Raw genomic sequence first — 13,815 nt, forward strand, 5'->3', positions numbered from 1 at the left:
AAGGGTCTTAGTCCTGCCTCTGACACTAACTAGGGTGAAGCTTTCAGGGCCTACGGAAGGCAGTACTTGCTGGTACGCATCTGGAGATATTTTGAGAGTCTGGTGATTGATTTAACACGAAACGATTCCTTGTTAAAAGGTATTGAGAAGCACGGGAAACTGAAGATCTATCATTCTTTCATTCATTTGTTCATTTATTTGCTGGTCCTTTAGCACATGTGTGTAGTTGATTCTGCTCTATGCTCTCAGCATTTCTTGACTTTCCTTCAGAGAACTTTTCCCAGGTTATAATTACATTTTCCTTTTTACGATTATCTACTACACCAGAAAGCTCAGTTCATATCTATTCCACTGACAGATTATGGGTATCTGTTAGACCGTTAGATCAGAGTCTGGCAAATATTAGGCCCTAAGTACTAGTCCGTGGAGTAAATTATTGAATAGTTTCCTGTGCTGTGAAGATTGCAGTAGTGAGTCAGTCAGACTCCCTTCTCAAGAGGAGCACAGTCCAGGAAGGGACAGTAGATTCTTGAGCAGTTCATGCTTGCATTAAGTGGACTTACCTTCGGACAGATTTAAAAAAAAAAGTACTTTGGGAATTCTGGGGAAGGATGTGTTCGGCTGTGGCCAGGAAGCTAGCGAGGCCTCAGAGATAAGAAGGTGCCTCACTGGCCATGAGTCCAGGCAGGAATTTGTCCTGGGCCTCGTGTGGAGCTGCAGAAGGAGCCATGTGAGCGCAGGCATGGTCCATGGCAGGGTCTGCAGGAATTGTCTTCTATGGCGTGCAGCTATGCAACAAATCGTACCAAACTTCTGTGGCTGTTGGAAGCTAGTCTTTCAGTTTGATTATGAATCTGCAGGGCTTTGGGCAGGCCTCAGTGAGAATGGCTGGCTGTTCAATGCAGCCTCTGTAGGGGTGGCTTGCTAGGCACTCCAAAGTCGTTCACGTGACATGACAGTGGGAGCTGGCTGTCGACTGGAACCTCAGCTGGGGCTTGTGGCTGGAACCCCTCTATGTGGCCTCTCCATGTGATTGCTTGGGCTTCTGCATAGCATGGTGGCTGAGTTTCAAGCATGAACACCTCAAGAGATAGGAAGTAGAAGCTGTCAGTTTCTCAGGATCTGGGCCCAGAACCAGACTGGCACAGTGTCTCTTCCACTGAGTTCTGCTCCAGCAGTCACAGACTGAAGGGGAGGAGACAGAACTCTAACTCTCAGTGGAAGGAATGCCAAAGACATTTAGAGCTTATTATGTCTGGCTCCTGAGAGGGCTTTAAAAATATCTGTTGAATGAATGAGTGAATGAATGGTGCAAGGAACAATGCAGGGAGAGGAATATCTGGACCTAGAAGGAAACAGTTATTGGAGATTTTGGCTGGAATTGGCAAGGAGAGGTCGTAGGATCTAGACTTGTGAGGACTGTGAACCTCAGGCTAAAGGGATGGGACTTGAGCGTGGGATAGACAGGGGAGCCTGTTAAGTGCCCCGGGGGGCCGTGGTTTAAGAAGAGGTGGTGAGGCCTACACAGGGCCTGGTTTAGGTGAGGTCCTCAGTCCATAGGTGAGTGTGCACCTGACCCTCAGCTTTGGGCTTCTGCTGGCTATGGCCTTCATCCCTGCTCCAGCCTGCACCTGTGAATGCACGGTGGACATGCCCAACAATAATAGAATTCCTGGAAGGCGGTGGCAGCCCAGCCCTTTCTCCTGGACCGGGTTGGTCTTACCTTTGTAGCAGATGAGAATGTGGTCCTTTTGGAAGCACGTTTACAAATCTCCTGGGCCCTTGAAAGAACAGGGCTGTGTTTCCTCTGAACACAGTTTCTTTGTGTGCCCATGACCCCCTGGACATCAAAGTCGTGGTGACCATATGGGTATCTTGGGGACCTGCAGACCCTCAGAGGGCTGTAGACCTGGCCTGAGGAGTGGGTCCCTCATGCTGAGATTGTCTAGGCCCTTATCTGCCAAGAGTGGAGTCTGCCCAGGGCACACGTGCCAAGGTCGGCAGATCTCTGCGTGGCCCTTGCCAAGGCCGGTCCTCACGTGGCTCTATCTCTGGGTCCAGCCAGAGCCAGCGTGGGCCAGAGGGCTGGATGCTGTCAAGGTCGTGCCGAGGGACAGTGAGCCTTCTTGTGGCAGGCTAGCTGGGGGAGGTCCCGGCTGACGTAGCAGCCACTCTGAAGAAAACCTTATCTGCAGAGATCAGATGGACAGCAGGAGCTGGCTTAGGCCCCAATGAGGCTGAGTCACTCGGGCCTTTTCTCCTCACTTGTGTGCTCTGACTCTGGCTGAGGGGCACTTGGGGAACCTTCCACAGACGCAGGGCGCCTGGCCGTCCTACCTGTGTGGACTTCTTAGAAAACGTATCTCGCTGAGGGCGAGGAGGACAGAGGACGGAGGGCTTCCTGGGCCTGGACATCTTGCTCCTGGGACTGTGCTTGACAGCCTGACCATGGTGGTCACCCAGCTGAATCTGGAGTTCCGCTTTCAGGGCAAGAAGCTGCGAGGCTTCAGCTGTGAGCTCACCCGGTCCCCCCACGGGGTCTTCCCTGAGACCACCTTCACCATCACGTGCCAGGTTGTGGTCCCCCTTCTGCTCTCGGGTCTGGGCATGATGACTGCCGGCCTGGTGATGAACACCATCCAAGTGCGTACCGGGCATCTGAGGGGCAGTGTGGGGCCTGGGCTTGGGCGGACTGGGGTTCCCAGGCACCACAGATAGGACAGGTGTGGGGATGCAGGGAGCCGCCGAGTGGGGCTGAGCCCTAAGCCAGGCCTTGAGGCTCAGCGGTGCTGGCAGATGGGTCCTCCAGTGCCTGAGATTTACAGTTTCTGAGCCCTCTCTGAAGGTCGGCCCACATGAGCCACATTAGCTCTGGGAGCTCAAACCATTTTCCTTCCAGGGAATGCAGACTCATTAGGCAGGGACTGAGGAGTTCGAATCCTGGCTCTGCCATTTGCTCAGTATCTGAGAGAACTCCTTAGTGTCCCCCACCTCAGTTTCCCCATCTGTAGATGGGACTAATAGATGCACCCACATTGCAGGACTGTGAAGATGGGTGACCTTGTGTTGTGACCTGAGGGTGATGGGCACTACTCCCTTCAACCCCCAGAATCTTCGTGGGGCTCTTCCTTGGGAAGACAAGGGACAGAGGTCAGGCTGGGGGTCCAGGCCAGCCAGAGGCTATGGTGGTCTCCATTGGTAGAGGTTCATTTTTGTATATTTTGGGGGTGGGGATGGGGCAAAAGGACTCATATCTATTGGGTATGTGTCCAGGAGTGGAATTGGCAACGAAGGGTTCTAAAGGGCTGGGAGCCATGGTCATCTGTGCAACAAACTCACCCTGGCAGCAGGGTCAGAGACACCTGAGGGTGCGGTTCCAGGCCCCATCGGGAAGCTGGGAAGCTGTGGTCCTGATCACAAATGAAGAATCATCACTTCTGATTGACTTCAGCCTCCCTAGGGCCTCAGCTAGATGTCTAAAGTGTTGCTGGAGAGGGCAGTGGCAGAATGTAGGACAGCTACAAAGATTTGGATGGCAGGATGGCGGGGAACACGAGGGGTTAATTAAGTTCCTGCTGGCAGAGCAGGAAGGATGCTTAGAACTGGTGGGTGGAGCAGGGCATGGGGGGCTGGGTGAGGAGGGTTGAGTTGAGAAACCTGAGTTTGAGGGGCTTGTGGGATATCAAGGTTCCGTCAGCAGTTGGGTCAGCAGGTGTAACACGCAGAAGGCAGATCTGAGCCGGTGACATCGCACATCACCAGCACAGACCTCAGGGCATCAGCCAGGGTGCTCGGGCTGTAAGGAATGGAAAACTTAACTCAAAGTCACTAAATCATTTCTGATCCCTGTAAAGAAGTCTACAGATCAGGCAGCCCCGGCACTAGTTCACCCGCTGGATTACCAGTGTCGCCCAGTATCCAGGGTCCGACCGTTTTTCTTCTTTACCTTTCACGTCTGTTGACCTTGTGCCTGAATAGACCCCTCATGGTTGTGTGATGCCTCATGTGTTTAGACATGACGTCTCAAATCTCTTGGGCCACGATGTGTCCCAGCCACACCCAAGCAGCCACTTGCAAGAAGGGGGGACGCCTGCATGAAGGGTCTCGGTCCAGCCTTCACCTCCTCCGGGCCGTTTGTGTGGATGGAGGGTGGGGTGGCTCTGGAAGTTGGCTCCAGCCTTGGAAAGGAGAGGATGTGGACAGAACGGGGAACTGAAGACCACGTGTGAAGGGAAGTCAGGATTACGTCAGGAGGCCTGCACCGGCGGGTCTCCCGAACTCTGGGTTTTCCTGTTGGCAGAAGCGGACTTTGCATGGGCTGGGGTGAATCTGGTGGGGAAGGATTGGTCAGGAGCCGTGTGTGCCACAGGGCAGTCAGGGGTCCGGCGGCAGCCTGATCTTCCCCTCGGCGTGCAATCTGTCCTTGAACGGCGTTTCTCAGCTGCCGAATTGGAATTTTGAAAAAGATTGCCCCTGCGTTTTCTGGAGCAAGTGTGTTAGTTTGGTCAAATCAGCCCCCAAGGCTGTCCAGGAACCTGAGGACTATGCAGAGTTGAAAGCCTGCGCCCATCTTAAATCAAGGCTTATTAGACTTTGGTGAAATGTCTAACCTTGTAGCTTTCCTATATGGAAAAGGGAAATAAAAAAATTTTTTTTCTGGCGGGGCGGGGGGGGGGGAATTCTTTAATTACATTTTAAAAAATTAAAAGGTTGGGAGGAGGAAGAGCTTTCAGTGGAGGTCAAGGTGGAGAGAGTAGAGAGGTCAGCAGAGGACGGGGATGTGGTCCTAGGCGCCAGTGTGGAGAGCTCAGAGGTGAGCCTGTTACACGGAGGAGTCTAGTACATATTTGGGCAGGTGGGGTGTGTGTGTGTGTGTGTGTGTGTGTAAGATGCCCTGGCCCAGTACCTTCACCTCCAGGTTGCGTTATAGATGACTCCCCAGGCCCCAGAAGTGAGTGGATCCGCACAGCTTCATTCAGCTCTTGTCTCAGGCGATGGGGGTCCCCAGGCCTCCTATCTCCTAGCTGACAAAGTATGTGTTTTTTTTTTTTTTTTTCAGTTCTTGCATTCTAAAACCAGGAGGAGCTTTTAGTATAGGGGTCACAGATAACTGTGGGGGCATGGTGTGGGAGCTCAAACAAATCAGTAGAATCATTATAAATGATTGAGGAATAATCTAGTTGCATGTTAAGTAGGTTGGAATAGTTTCCACTCCACAAAGAATTGTTTTCTCTTCTAGTTTTCTTGAAACATGCATCCCTTTCATTCTTTTATTTTTTTAAATTTTAAATTTTTTTAGCATCTACTCTATGCCCTCTTCACCTTCACCCCTCCCCCCTCACACTCACCACACTGTTGTCCATATCCATGAGTTTCCTTTTTTATACCCTCTCATTCTTCATGTTTTTATTTCCTTATGTTTGATAGAGACCTGTATGGACGCACCTCCTATCTCTTTAAACAAATCCAGAGCCCCGCCACATGATACTCCAGAGCAGTTTGCACTTGGCCCTGGTGCCTGGAGCAGCCAGCAGGCCTGGGCCGCCTGGGAGTCCTTGTCCCAGATAAAGCAGTGCCACTCTCAGCTCTGCTCTCCCAGTTCATGTGGATCTCCCAGCTTTGAAATCAGTGACTCATTCCTGTTTCTACTAACACATTGTGCACACCTAACAAAGCGTGTCCACGGGCTCAATCCAGCCTCCTCCCAATTTTCCCAGGTTCTGAGGACCAGAAAGAAAGGGACTCTTTTGAGGCCTCTACTGCTGTTCACTGAATAGTATTGAGAACATTTCACAGCTTCATCATTATTTTGTATTTAGTTTAAAGCCACTTAAGTAACTATTTAGGCCCTGGCTAATGTGGCTCAGTTGGTTGAGTGTTATCCCATGCACCCAGAGGTCACAGGTTCAATTCCCGGGAAGGGCATGTGCCCAGGTAGTGGGTTCGATCCCCAGTAGGGGGGTGCAAGAGGCAGCTGATTGATGTTTCTTTCTCACTCTCTCTCCCTTCCTCTCTCTCTAAAATCAATAAAATCTTTTTTTTTAAAAAAAAGGAAACGATTTAGTCTTACTCATTTGTTTTACAGGGAGTGAGGAGTAACTTGTGAAAAGCTCTCAAGAAATGTCTGAGCTATGCCATTATGTGTGTATGGATTGAGCTTCTTGTTCTGTCCCACCAGCACTGGCCCGTGTTTGTGGAGGTTAAAGACCTGTTGACATTGGTGCCACCCTTAGTGGGCCTGAAGGGGAACCTGGAGATGACACTGGCATCACGACTCTCCACAGCTGTAAGTGGACATCTGGGTGAGCTACCCCTCGGGGAGGGACATGTCTGCACCACCAGGTCTCCCCGACGTGGCTTGTAGGTGGGTGGGTTGCACTCTCCAAAAAGAAGTGTTGAGTTTTGTTCTGTCACGATGCTCTACTTGGTCACTCTTCCCAGCCCGTCATCCTGTTTAGCCAAGCTGTACTGCTGTATGCCCAGGCCCAACCCCTGTGTGCCCTGAGTTTTTTCTCTAACCCGATGTCAGGCAGGGCTCTGTGTCCCTGTGCCCAAGTCTGTGGGCTGCCTCTGCTTGGCCACCTGGACCCTGATCCCAGCTCCATGCACTCACACTGAAGCCATGATGAGCACCACAGGGCTGATGGAGGATGTCATAGAGGAGACAGGGTATTAAGTGCTGGTGATGACCTCCGGGGGGGTGGGGGGGTCGTCCTGAAGGGGGCTTGTGCCTGCCCCACAACCAGAGCTGCTTCCTGTGGGCTCTAACTCACAAGGCCCCTAGCTGTGCCCCTCTTCTCATCTCTCCCGGAAGTTGAAATTCTTTTCCTCTCTCTATGCCCATTGGATAGCCAACCCAGTATGTGAAAAAGGCCTGTGGCAAGAGGAAGTGTGGTGTGTTCAAGAAAATGAGAGAAGAGCGATGGCTTTAGGTGGAGTGCAAAGGGTGGGGCCGGGGCTGCCTGCCGCAGGACTCAGGAAAGACAGGTGAGGGGTGTGGGCTGAACAACAGCCCTCAAAGATGTATGGACAGGGTTTTTGCAGTTGTGATTACGTTAAGGGCCTTGGATGGGAGAGCATCCTGGATTAACCCAGTGTCATCATAAGAGCACTGATGTAGGGGAGGCAGAGGGACGTTTCAGACAGAAGAGGAGGCCTCTGAGAGAAGCAGAGACCAAGGAGAAGATGTTCTGCCACTTTGAAGATGGAGGAAGAGCCATGAGCCAAAACATGTTGCTCTACCGACTGGAAAAGGCACAGGCACAGACTCCCCTCGAACAAGGCTCTCCTGGCACCGTGATTTTAGCCCCATCAGACTCATTGCAGACCGCTGGCCACCTGACCAGTAAGAGAATACGTTCTGTGTCTTAAGCCCATGTCAGGTTCCCTGTCACAGCTCTAACAAAGTATTGCACATTTAATGCTTGGAACAACAGAAGTTCACTCTCTTACAGTTGTATTTTAGATCTCCTTTTACTCTGTGTTTCCGAGAATGCTGCCTTCTTTGGAGCAGGCGAGCTCTGGTGATTGGGGGGCAGAGTCAAAATGTTGCCTAGAGGTATGTACCAGTAGCTGGTCTTATAAATCTGGGGACTGTGTGTCCCTCTAATGGCCACTGTAGGCACTGCTCTGCCTTTTCTTACCCCAACATGCAGTCTTACTGCCTCCGGGTATCCTGCTGTTGGCACAAGTCAGCCAGGCAAGGGAAGGTCCGGCAGCTGGTCTGCCCCACCTGATTCCCTTGTTCCTGTGAGCACCTGAGGTGGGTGTTTGTCTGGAGCTGACTGAGGCCCCGGGACAGTTCTGTGATATGTCCCCAACATCCCTCATGCTAATGACAAAAAACAACTCTCCTTATTTGTACAAACAAAAGTGATTCTATTTTGCCCCTGGGAGTTCAGGAACTTAAAGAACTCAGGACAAAGGAGCTGAGAAAACATATTTGCTTTGAAATCTTTTCTTATCTACGTATTGAATTTCGCTGGCAATTGCTATGATATTTGGACCTGACGACCATCTTTAAAGGAGAGAGTCACCTTTCTGAGCCTATGTTTTCATACTAAGAGGGGAGGGACTCCCATGTGTTTCTGAAGTGGGATGATTTGCGGAGAGGAGGTTGGGAGGTTGGCGGTTCCTTGAGATGTCCACTGGCGTGGGAAGAAGGGAATTTCAGGAGAATGGGGCCAGAGAACTGGCAGAGGGCGCAGGCCAGGGTCACAGAGTCCTCCTCCCCTGTGGTGTGTGGAGGAACTTGGGAGTCAAGTGGCCCCGAAATTGTGGGTGACACGCATGCCTGTGTGTGCTTGTGTGCATGTATACATGTGTGTGCGTTTCCACACTTGGGTATGGGAGAGGTGGTTTATGATACCATCTGATTCTCAAAGGCACCTGTGTCTTTACCCCTCCACTCCCCAGTCACTCTTTTGAAAGCTGGTTAATAATTTGTTCTGACGTCAGTGAAGTGGTATTTACTGATTGCTCTCTTGAGAGACTGCCTTTTTTTCCAGGAAGGATTGACCTGGCTTTGGGCCTAAGTAGACTTACCCTTTGCCCTTTTCTCTCCACACTAGGCCAACACTGGACAAATTGATGACCCCCGGGAGCAACACCGAGTCATCAACAGCAACCTCGCCCTCATTCAGGTGACTCTCCCCTTTACCTGGTGGATGGGTCCCCTCCCCTCTTTGGAATCTGCAGCCAGGCCGGTAGGAAGAGTGAAGGCTCAGTGAGCCTTGTCTCTGAGCTCTGGACTGAGCTCTGGGGATGGGAGCTACTCATCCATTCACCAGACCATGCCCACCAGACCACATTCTTGCAGTAGCTGGGGGCTTCTTGAAAGATTTGCCTGTACTTGTTCATTTCTTTTTCTCATAGCCTAGGGTGCAAACTGTCCCCCAAAGTATCCCTGAAACAGCATAGCTAGAGCTGGCCTCATCACCTTCCCTTCTCTCACTCACCTGTTCTGAAGTCCCCAACTCAGTCTGGTTTGATGATTGAAAACTCACTCTGGGAGTCAACCAGCTGGGGATCCTCAGGCAAGTCACTTCACCTCACCTGCAAGGTGGGCTGTTGTGAGCTGTGGGTCGTAGGAGAGGCATGGTGTCTAGCTTGCACGTGATAATCAATCATGCCAGCTATGCCTAGTGAATAGTCTTACCATTTAATTAAGCTGGAAACTGCGTCACCTCAGCTTCTCTGCCCCTTATCCTTACATCCAGGTACTGAGCATCCTACCTCTGAGCTATGCAGGAATCCAGCCTTGCCCCTCCTTGCCTCGGCCTCTGGGTCCCCTTGCTGACTGCAAATGTCTTCACTGTTTTAACTGCTTCAGGCTTCTTGACCTTCCACTCACCTCTGCATGGTAACCTAAGTGACCTTTTCAAAAACCTAAAGCTGGTCAGACCTCTCCTTCTCTCAGCCCTTCTGTTGGTTCCCCTTGTCCAAGTGTGGACCTGGTCCAAAAAGCATTCACGGTCTGCTCCCACCTTCCCCACCAGCCGCATGTCTTGCATATGCGGTTATCTCTTTGTGGAATGTCCTTTCTCCTTTTGTTCACTTGGCAATGAAGCCCTTTAAAGACTCTAGTTCAGCGGTTCTCAACCTGTGGGTCGTGATCCCTTTGGGGGTCGAACGACCCTTTCACAGGCGTCGCCTAAGACCATCGGAAAACACATATTGAATATATAATTACATATTGTTTTTGTGATTAATCACTATGCTTTAATTATGTTCAATTTGTAACAATGAAAATACATTCTGCATATCAGATATTTACATTACAATTCATAACAGTAGCAAAATTACAGTTATGAAGTAGCAACGAAAATAATTTTATGGTTGGGGGGTCACCACAACATGAGGAACTGTATTAAAGGGTCGCGGCATTAGGAAGGTTGAGAACCACTGCTCTAATTCTCGGTTCTAACTTGACACCAGGTACAGCTCTTTGGTGCCTTGGGTGTGCTGCTGGGGCTGCCCTATTGCAATTCTGTGTTTGGATGTTTGCTTTCTTCACTTGAGGTGACTTGTATGGGCCAGGACCACCCATGATATACTGTAAGGCAAGCATGTCAAACTCAGAGGCTAACAGGGGCCAAATAAATGAGGCACGTGGCCCATGGGCCACGAGTTTGACATGCTTGCTGTAAGGTATATGGATAATGTACAGCCAGATTTGGCTTGTAGCTGAAGAGTTTCAGAGATTAAATGAGACACTCATGATACCCCTAACAGTGGATCTGGCAAGGGGTAAGTGATAAATACCTCCGCTACAAGCCACCGGTTTTACTTTTCTGTTTTACACCAAATCCTTGTTCATATGTGTGTATATTTTCACATGATTGGATTTAACAAACATTTATTAAGTCCTGCTCTGGGCCAGGCAGTGGCTTGGCACATGGCCCGAATGATAGTGAGGGTAAAATTTTGTTCCCTCTATTTTTAAAACACTAAACATCCAACATAAGTGGTGCAACAAGTTTCACAAGAAAACTTTTTAATAATGTCAGCATATTCCAGCATCTCTCTCTATATAAGGCTAATATGCAAAGTGTCCCCTCAGGAGTTTGGGAGACAGGGAGTTTAATCACTCACTATGACATGCACTGGCCACCAGAGGGTGGTGCGAAATGAAGGAAGGCCTTGGCAGCCAGCAGCCAGAAGGCCCTGATTGGCCCTGATCGCTGGCCAGGCCTAGGGACCTTACCTGTGCACGAATATCATGCACCAGGCCCCTAGTATAAATATAACCAAGAGTGATATTAAAAATTTTTAACAACTAGTCGGGCCTGGAAATACCCCAGTAAGATTGAAGGACAGTCATCGAGAGCTGGCCCAGCAGGGCCAGGGCAAACCTGCCTGACCTCGGCCCAGACCCACTTCACTGTACCAGTGCCTTGTGGATGCACCTGCAGTTGTGTGGAGGCTTCTACTTGATAAATTATCCTGCAATGAAAATGCTCTCTTTAGCACGAATTTCTTGAGAGAACTTCCCACACATTCACAAGGTATGAACAGTTTAAAGCTCCACACTTTCCCCCAAAAGATTACAAAATATTTGCTTTCTTAGTATTAAACTATAGCACAAGTATTAATATTTGAAGTATTGGTTTCTTCATAACCTCACCAGCATTGAAAGTATTCTAAACTACTTTTTGTATTTATCATCCTATATAATAAAGAGCTAATATGCTAATTAGACCAGACAGCAGAACAACCATCTGGATGACCTTCAAGACAAAGCTGGGGCTGTGAGGGCCGGCAGAGGCTGTGAGGGCCTGAGAGGGCCAAGCCCCTGGCATGAATTTAATGCACTGGGTCTCTAGTATATATATATATATATATACACACACACACACACACATATATATATATATATATGCCATAGACAATGTATGATAACAATTTTCTGAATTTTTAAGCATAATACATATTATACTGTAGCCCTGGCTGATGTGACTCAGTGGTTAGAGCATTGGCCCATGCACCAGAGGCTCAAGGGTTCCATTCTCTGGTCAAAGACATGTACCTGCTTTGCAGGTTTGATTCCGGGCTCTGGTTGGGGTGTGTGTGGGAGGCAACCAATCGATGTGTCTCTCTCACATCAATGTTTCTCTCTCTCTCCCTTTTTCCCTTCTATTCCCTCAATATCAATGGAAAAAATATCCTCAGGTGAGGATTAACAGCAACAAAACAATCTTACAGTGTATATGTAATTCTGTAATTTGTACTTTTCTCTTAACGACTTAATGAATGAAAATTTCTTACAATGGCAAATGGTAAGCACTCAGTAAGTAGCAGCTCCAAATATTATTATCTTTACATGGTTCTTTGCACATAGGTACAATTGTTTCCCTGGAAAATGCTTGATCATTAGGTACATGGGTAATGTACATCTAAATTTTCCTCCAAAATCCCTGTACCAATTTTACCACCATCAGTGTATGAGACCATTTCCCCCAGAAGTATTTTATATTATCAACCTTTCAAATTTTAATTTTACCTATTCTGATGGGTAAAAATAGTGTATCCCATCCATCCATAGATTCCTGCATCCGTTTATGTGGTGAGCACAGATGAGGGCTGAGATTCAGCCTCTCTTTTCAAGCTGAGGATCCCAGCAGAGAATAAGACAGCGCTTATCTTTTAATAGAGGAGGACCAACAGCGGTTACAAATAAATAAGATGTCTTCAAGTTATGATTTCATTTAAAATTTTCCTGACAGCCAGGGAGGTTGATCAGAGAAAACTGAGAGAATGAGAGAAGCAAGAGTTCAGAGGACCCTTCCTCACGTTTCTGATTTCTGCCCGACAGGTGCAGGCCACCGTCGTGGGGCTCCTGGCGGCTTTGGTTGCCCTGCTGCTGGGAGCTGCGTCTAGGGGGGAGTTGGACTTTGCGAAGGTGGAGTTGCTGTGTGCCAGCAGTGTCATCACCGCCTTCCTCGCGGCCCTTGCCCTAGGTGAGCTGTGCCCCAACCCCAGCACCTTCCTCCTCCCGCCTGGCCCCCATGCCCCACTCTCAGCTCTTAGTGCTTTCAGTTCCAAAACGCTACTGGTGGGGCCTTGGGCATCCTGCCAGGTCATGACCCACCTTGTGGGGAAGTGGGCAGTGAGCCCCATCCTGGGAAGGGTGTGTGTGCCGGGGGAGCTGCTAACTCCGCTTCTTCCCTCTGCTTGTTTAAAGAACTGGCCTGTGGCTCTGTAGACATTCGCCTATTCATCTGTTCATTCCTTCTTTCCTTCATTCAGTCCTTAACTATTTCTCAGGCATGGCTAGGGTGTGGGCTTGTGTTGCTCTGCTGTCTGCAGTCAGGGGAGGAGCAAGGCTCAGTTTTTAGCTTTAATTTTATCTCTTTAGAGAGGTATTTCCTGACTACCCCTCCCATGTACTGCTCTCCTCCCTCGCCCCTTCTCCACGGCCACCATGCTCTACCGTACCATGCCGTTTCCCTTTGGAACACTTGGGGAAATGTGAAAGGATCTTGTTTCTCTGTTCATTTTCTGTCTCACCTTCCTGCTACAATGTCAGCTCCTCAGAGCAGGAGGCCTCCATCTCCTATTTTTCCATCTGTGGCTCCTATCACACCACCTGCCACAAGATGCTTCCTACGTGTCTACGGAAGGCGGAAAGCCGGAGGCACTGGCAGACGTAACCCTGACCTTGGAGCCCACACATGTCAGTGGAGAACCAGTTGGCTGTGCAGTCACCAAAGAATGCCACCCACTCATTGTTACTCAGTGTTTACTGAGAGTCTGCTGCTGGCCATGCACTGTTATGGTGCTGAGCACACACTCGAGAGTAAAATTCCCAGGGATCCTGTTTTGTGCTGTTTATATTCTAGTTCAGAGTGAGACATCAATATGGGAGCAGACAGGTAATTCCAATTAAGTGTCAATGCCTCTCCCTTCTCTGATCAGCTCTCCAGAGGAGCCCGTCCACAGTCACTCTTTGTTTTTAGTATCCTATTTATTTATTCAAATGCTTGTTCACTTCCTTGCATATGGTCTGTTCCTCAATCTGACAAGCATTTAAGTGTGAGTACAGAGCCCAGTAGTTACTTAAAACAAGCCCAGGCATATACCCAGCTCCCAAATATTTGCTGAATGGATGGACTTTATTCTGATTCTCTTGTGGATTGTATGTCTATGGGTATGTCGCAATGTGTGCAAATGCAACAAGGAACAAGTGATAACTTTATACGTTGGATTTGTATTTACACTTCTGTCCAGCACAAAACACCTTGAGCTAAGCTCTCTGTAAGTTAATGCAGCGGGTTATTTGGTGACTTTTATTCCTACCAGGCAGCTGATGGATGG

General features: G+C 49.3%; 1 protein-coding gene across 6 annotated transcripts in view; it reads left to right on the top strand.

Annotated features, from left to right (window-relative positions):
• SLC41A3 (solute carrier family 41 member 3) overlaps positions 1 to 13,815 on the top strand; it is a 33,668-nt gene that overhangs the window by 3,150 nt on the left and 16,703 nt on the right. For 4 of the 6 annotated variants that reach the window (XR_001513781.1, XR_001513780.1, XM_006763236.2 and 1 more), the window contains exons 2-5: positions 2,488 to 2,643; positions 6,179 to 6,286; positions 8,571 to 8,642; positions 12,314 to 12,458. Coding sequence is in view for 4 of the 6 variants with exons in the window: in XM_006763236.2 (XP_006763299.1) it covers positions 2,488 to 2,643; positions 6,179 to 6,286; positions 8,571 to 8,642; positions 12,314 to 12,458 (481 nt within the window). In the remaining 2 variants the exon portion in view is untranslated. The remainder of the gene's footprint in view (positions 1 to 2,487; positions 2,644 to 6,178; positions 6,287 to 8,570; positions 8,643 to 12,313; positions 12,459 to 13,815) is intronic. The other 2 variants (XM_006763238.2, XM_015563577.1) reach the window with 1 other exon arrangement.

This window comes from Myotis davidii, unplaced genomic scaffold, assembly GCF_000327345.1.
Source record: "Myotis davidii unplaced genomic scaffold, ASM32734v1 scaffold78, whole genome shotgun sequence".
In the NCBI taxonomy this organism is placed as follows: domain Eukaryota; kingdom Metazoa; phylum Chordata; class Mammalia; order Chiroptera; family Vespertilionidae; genus Myotis; species Myotis davidii.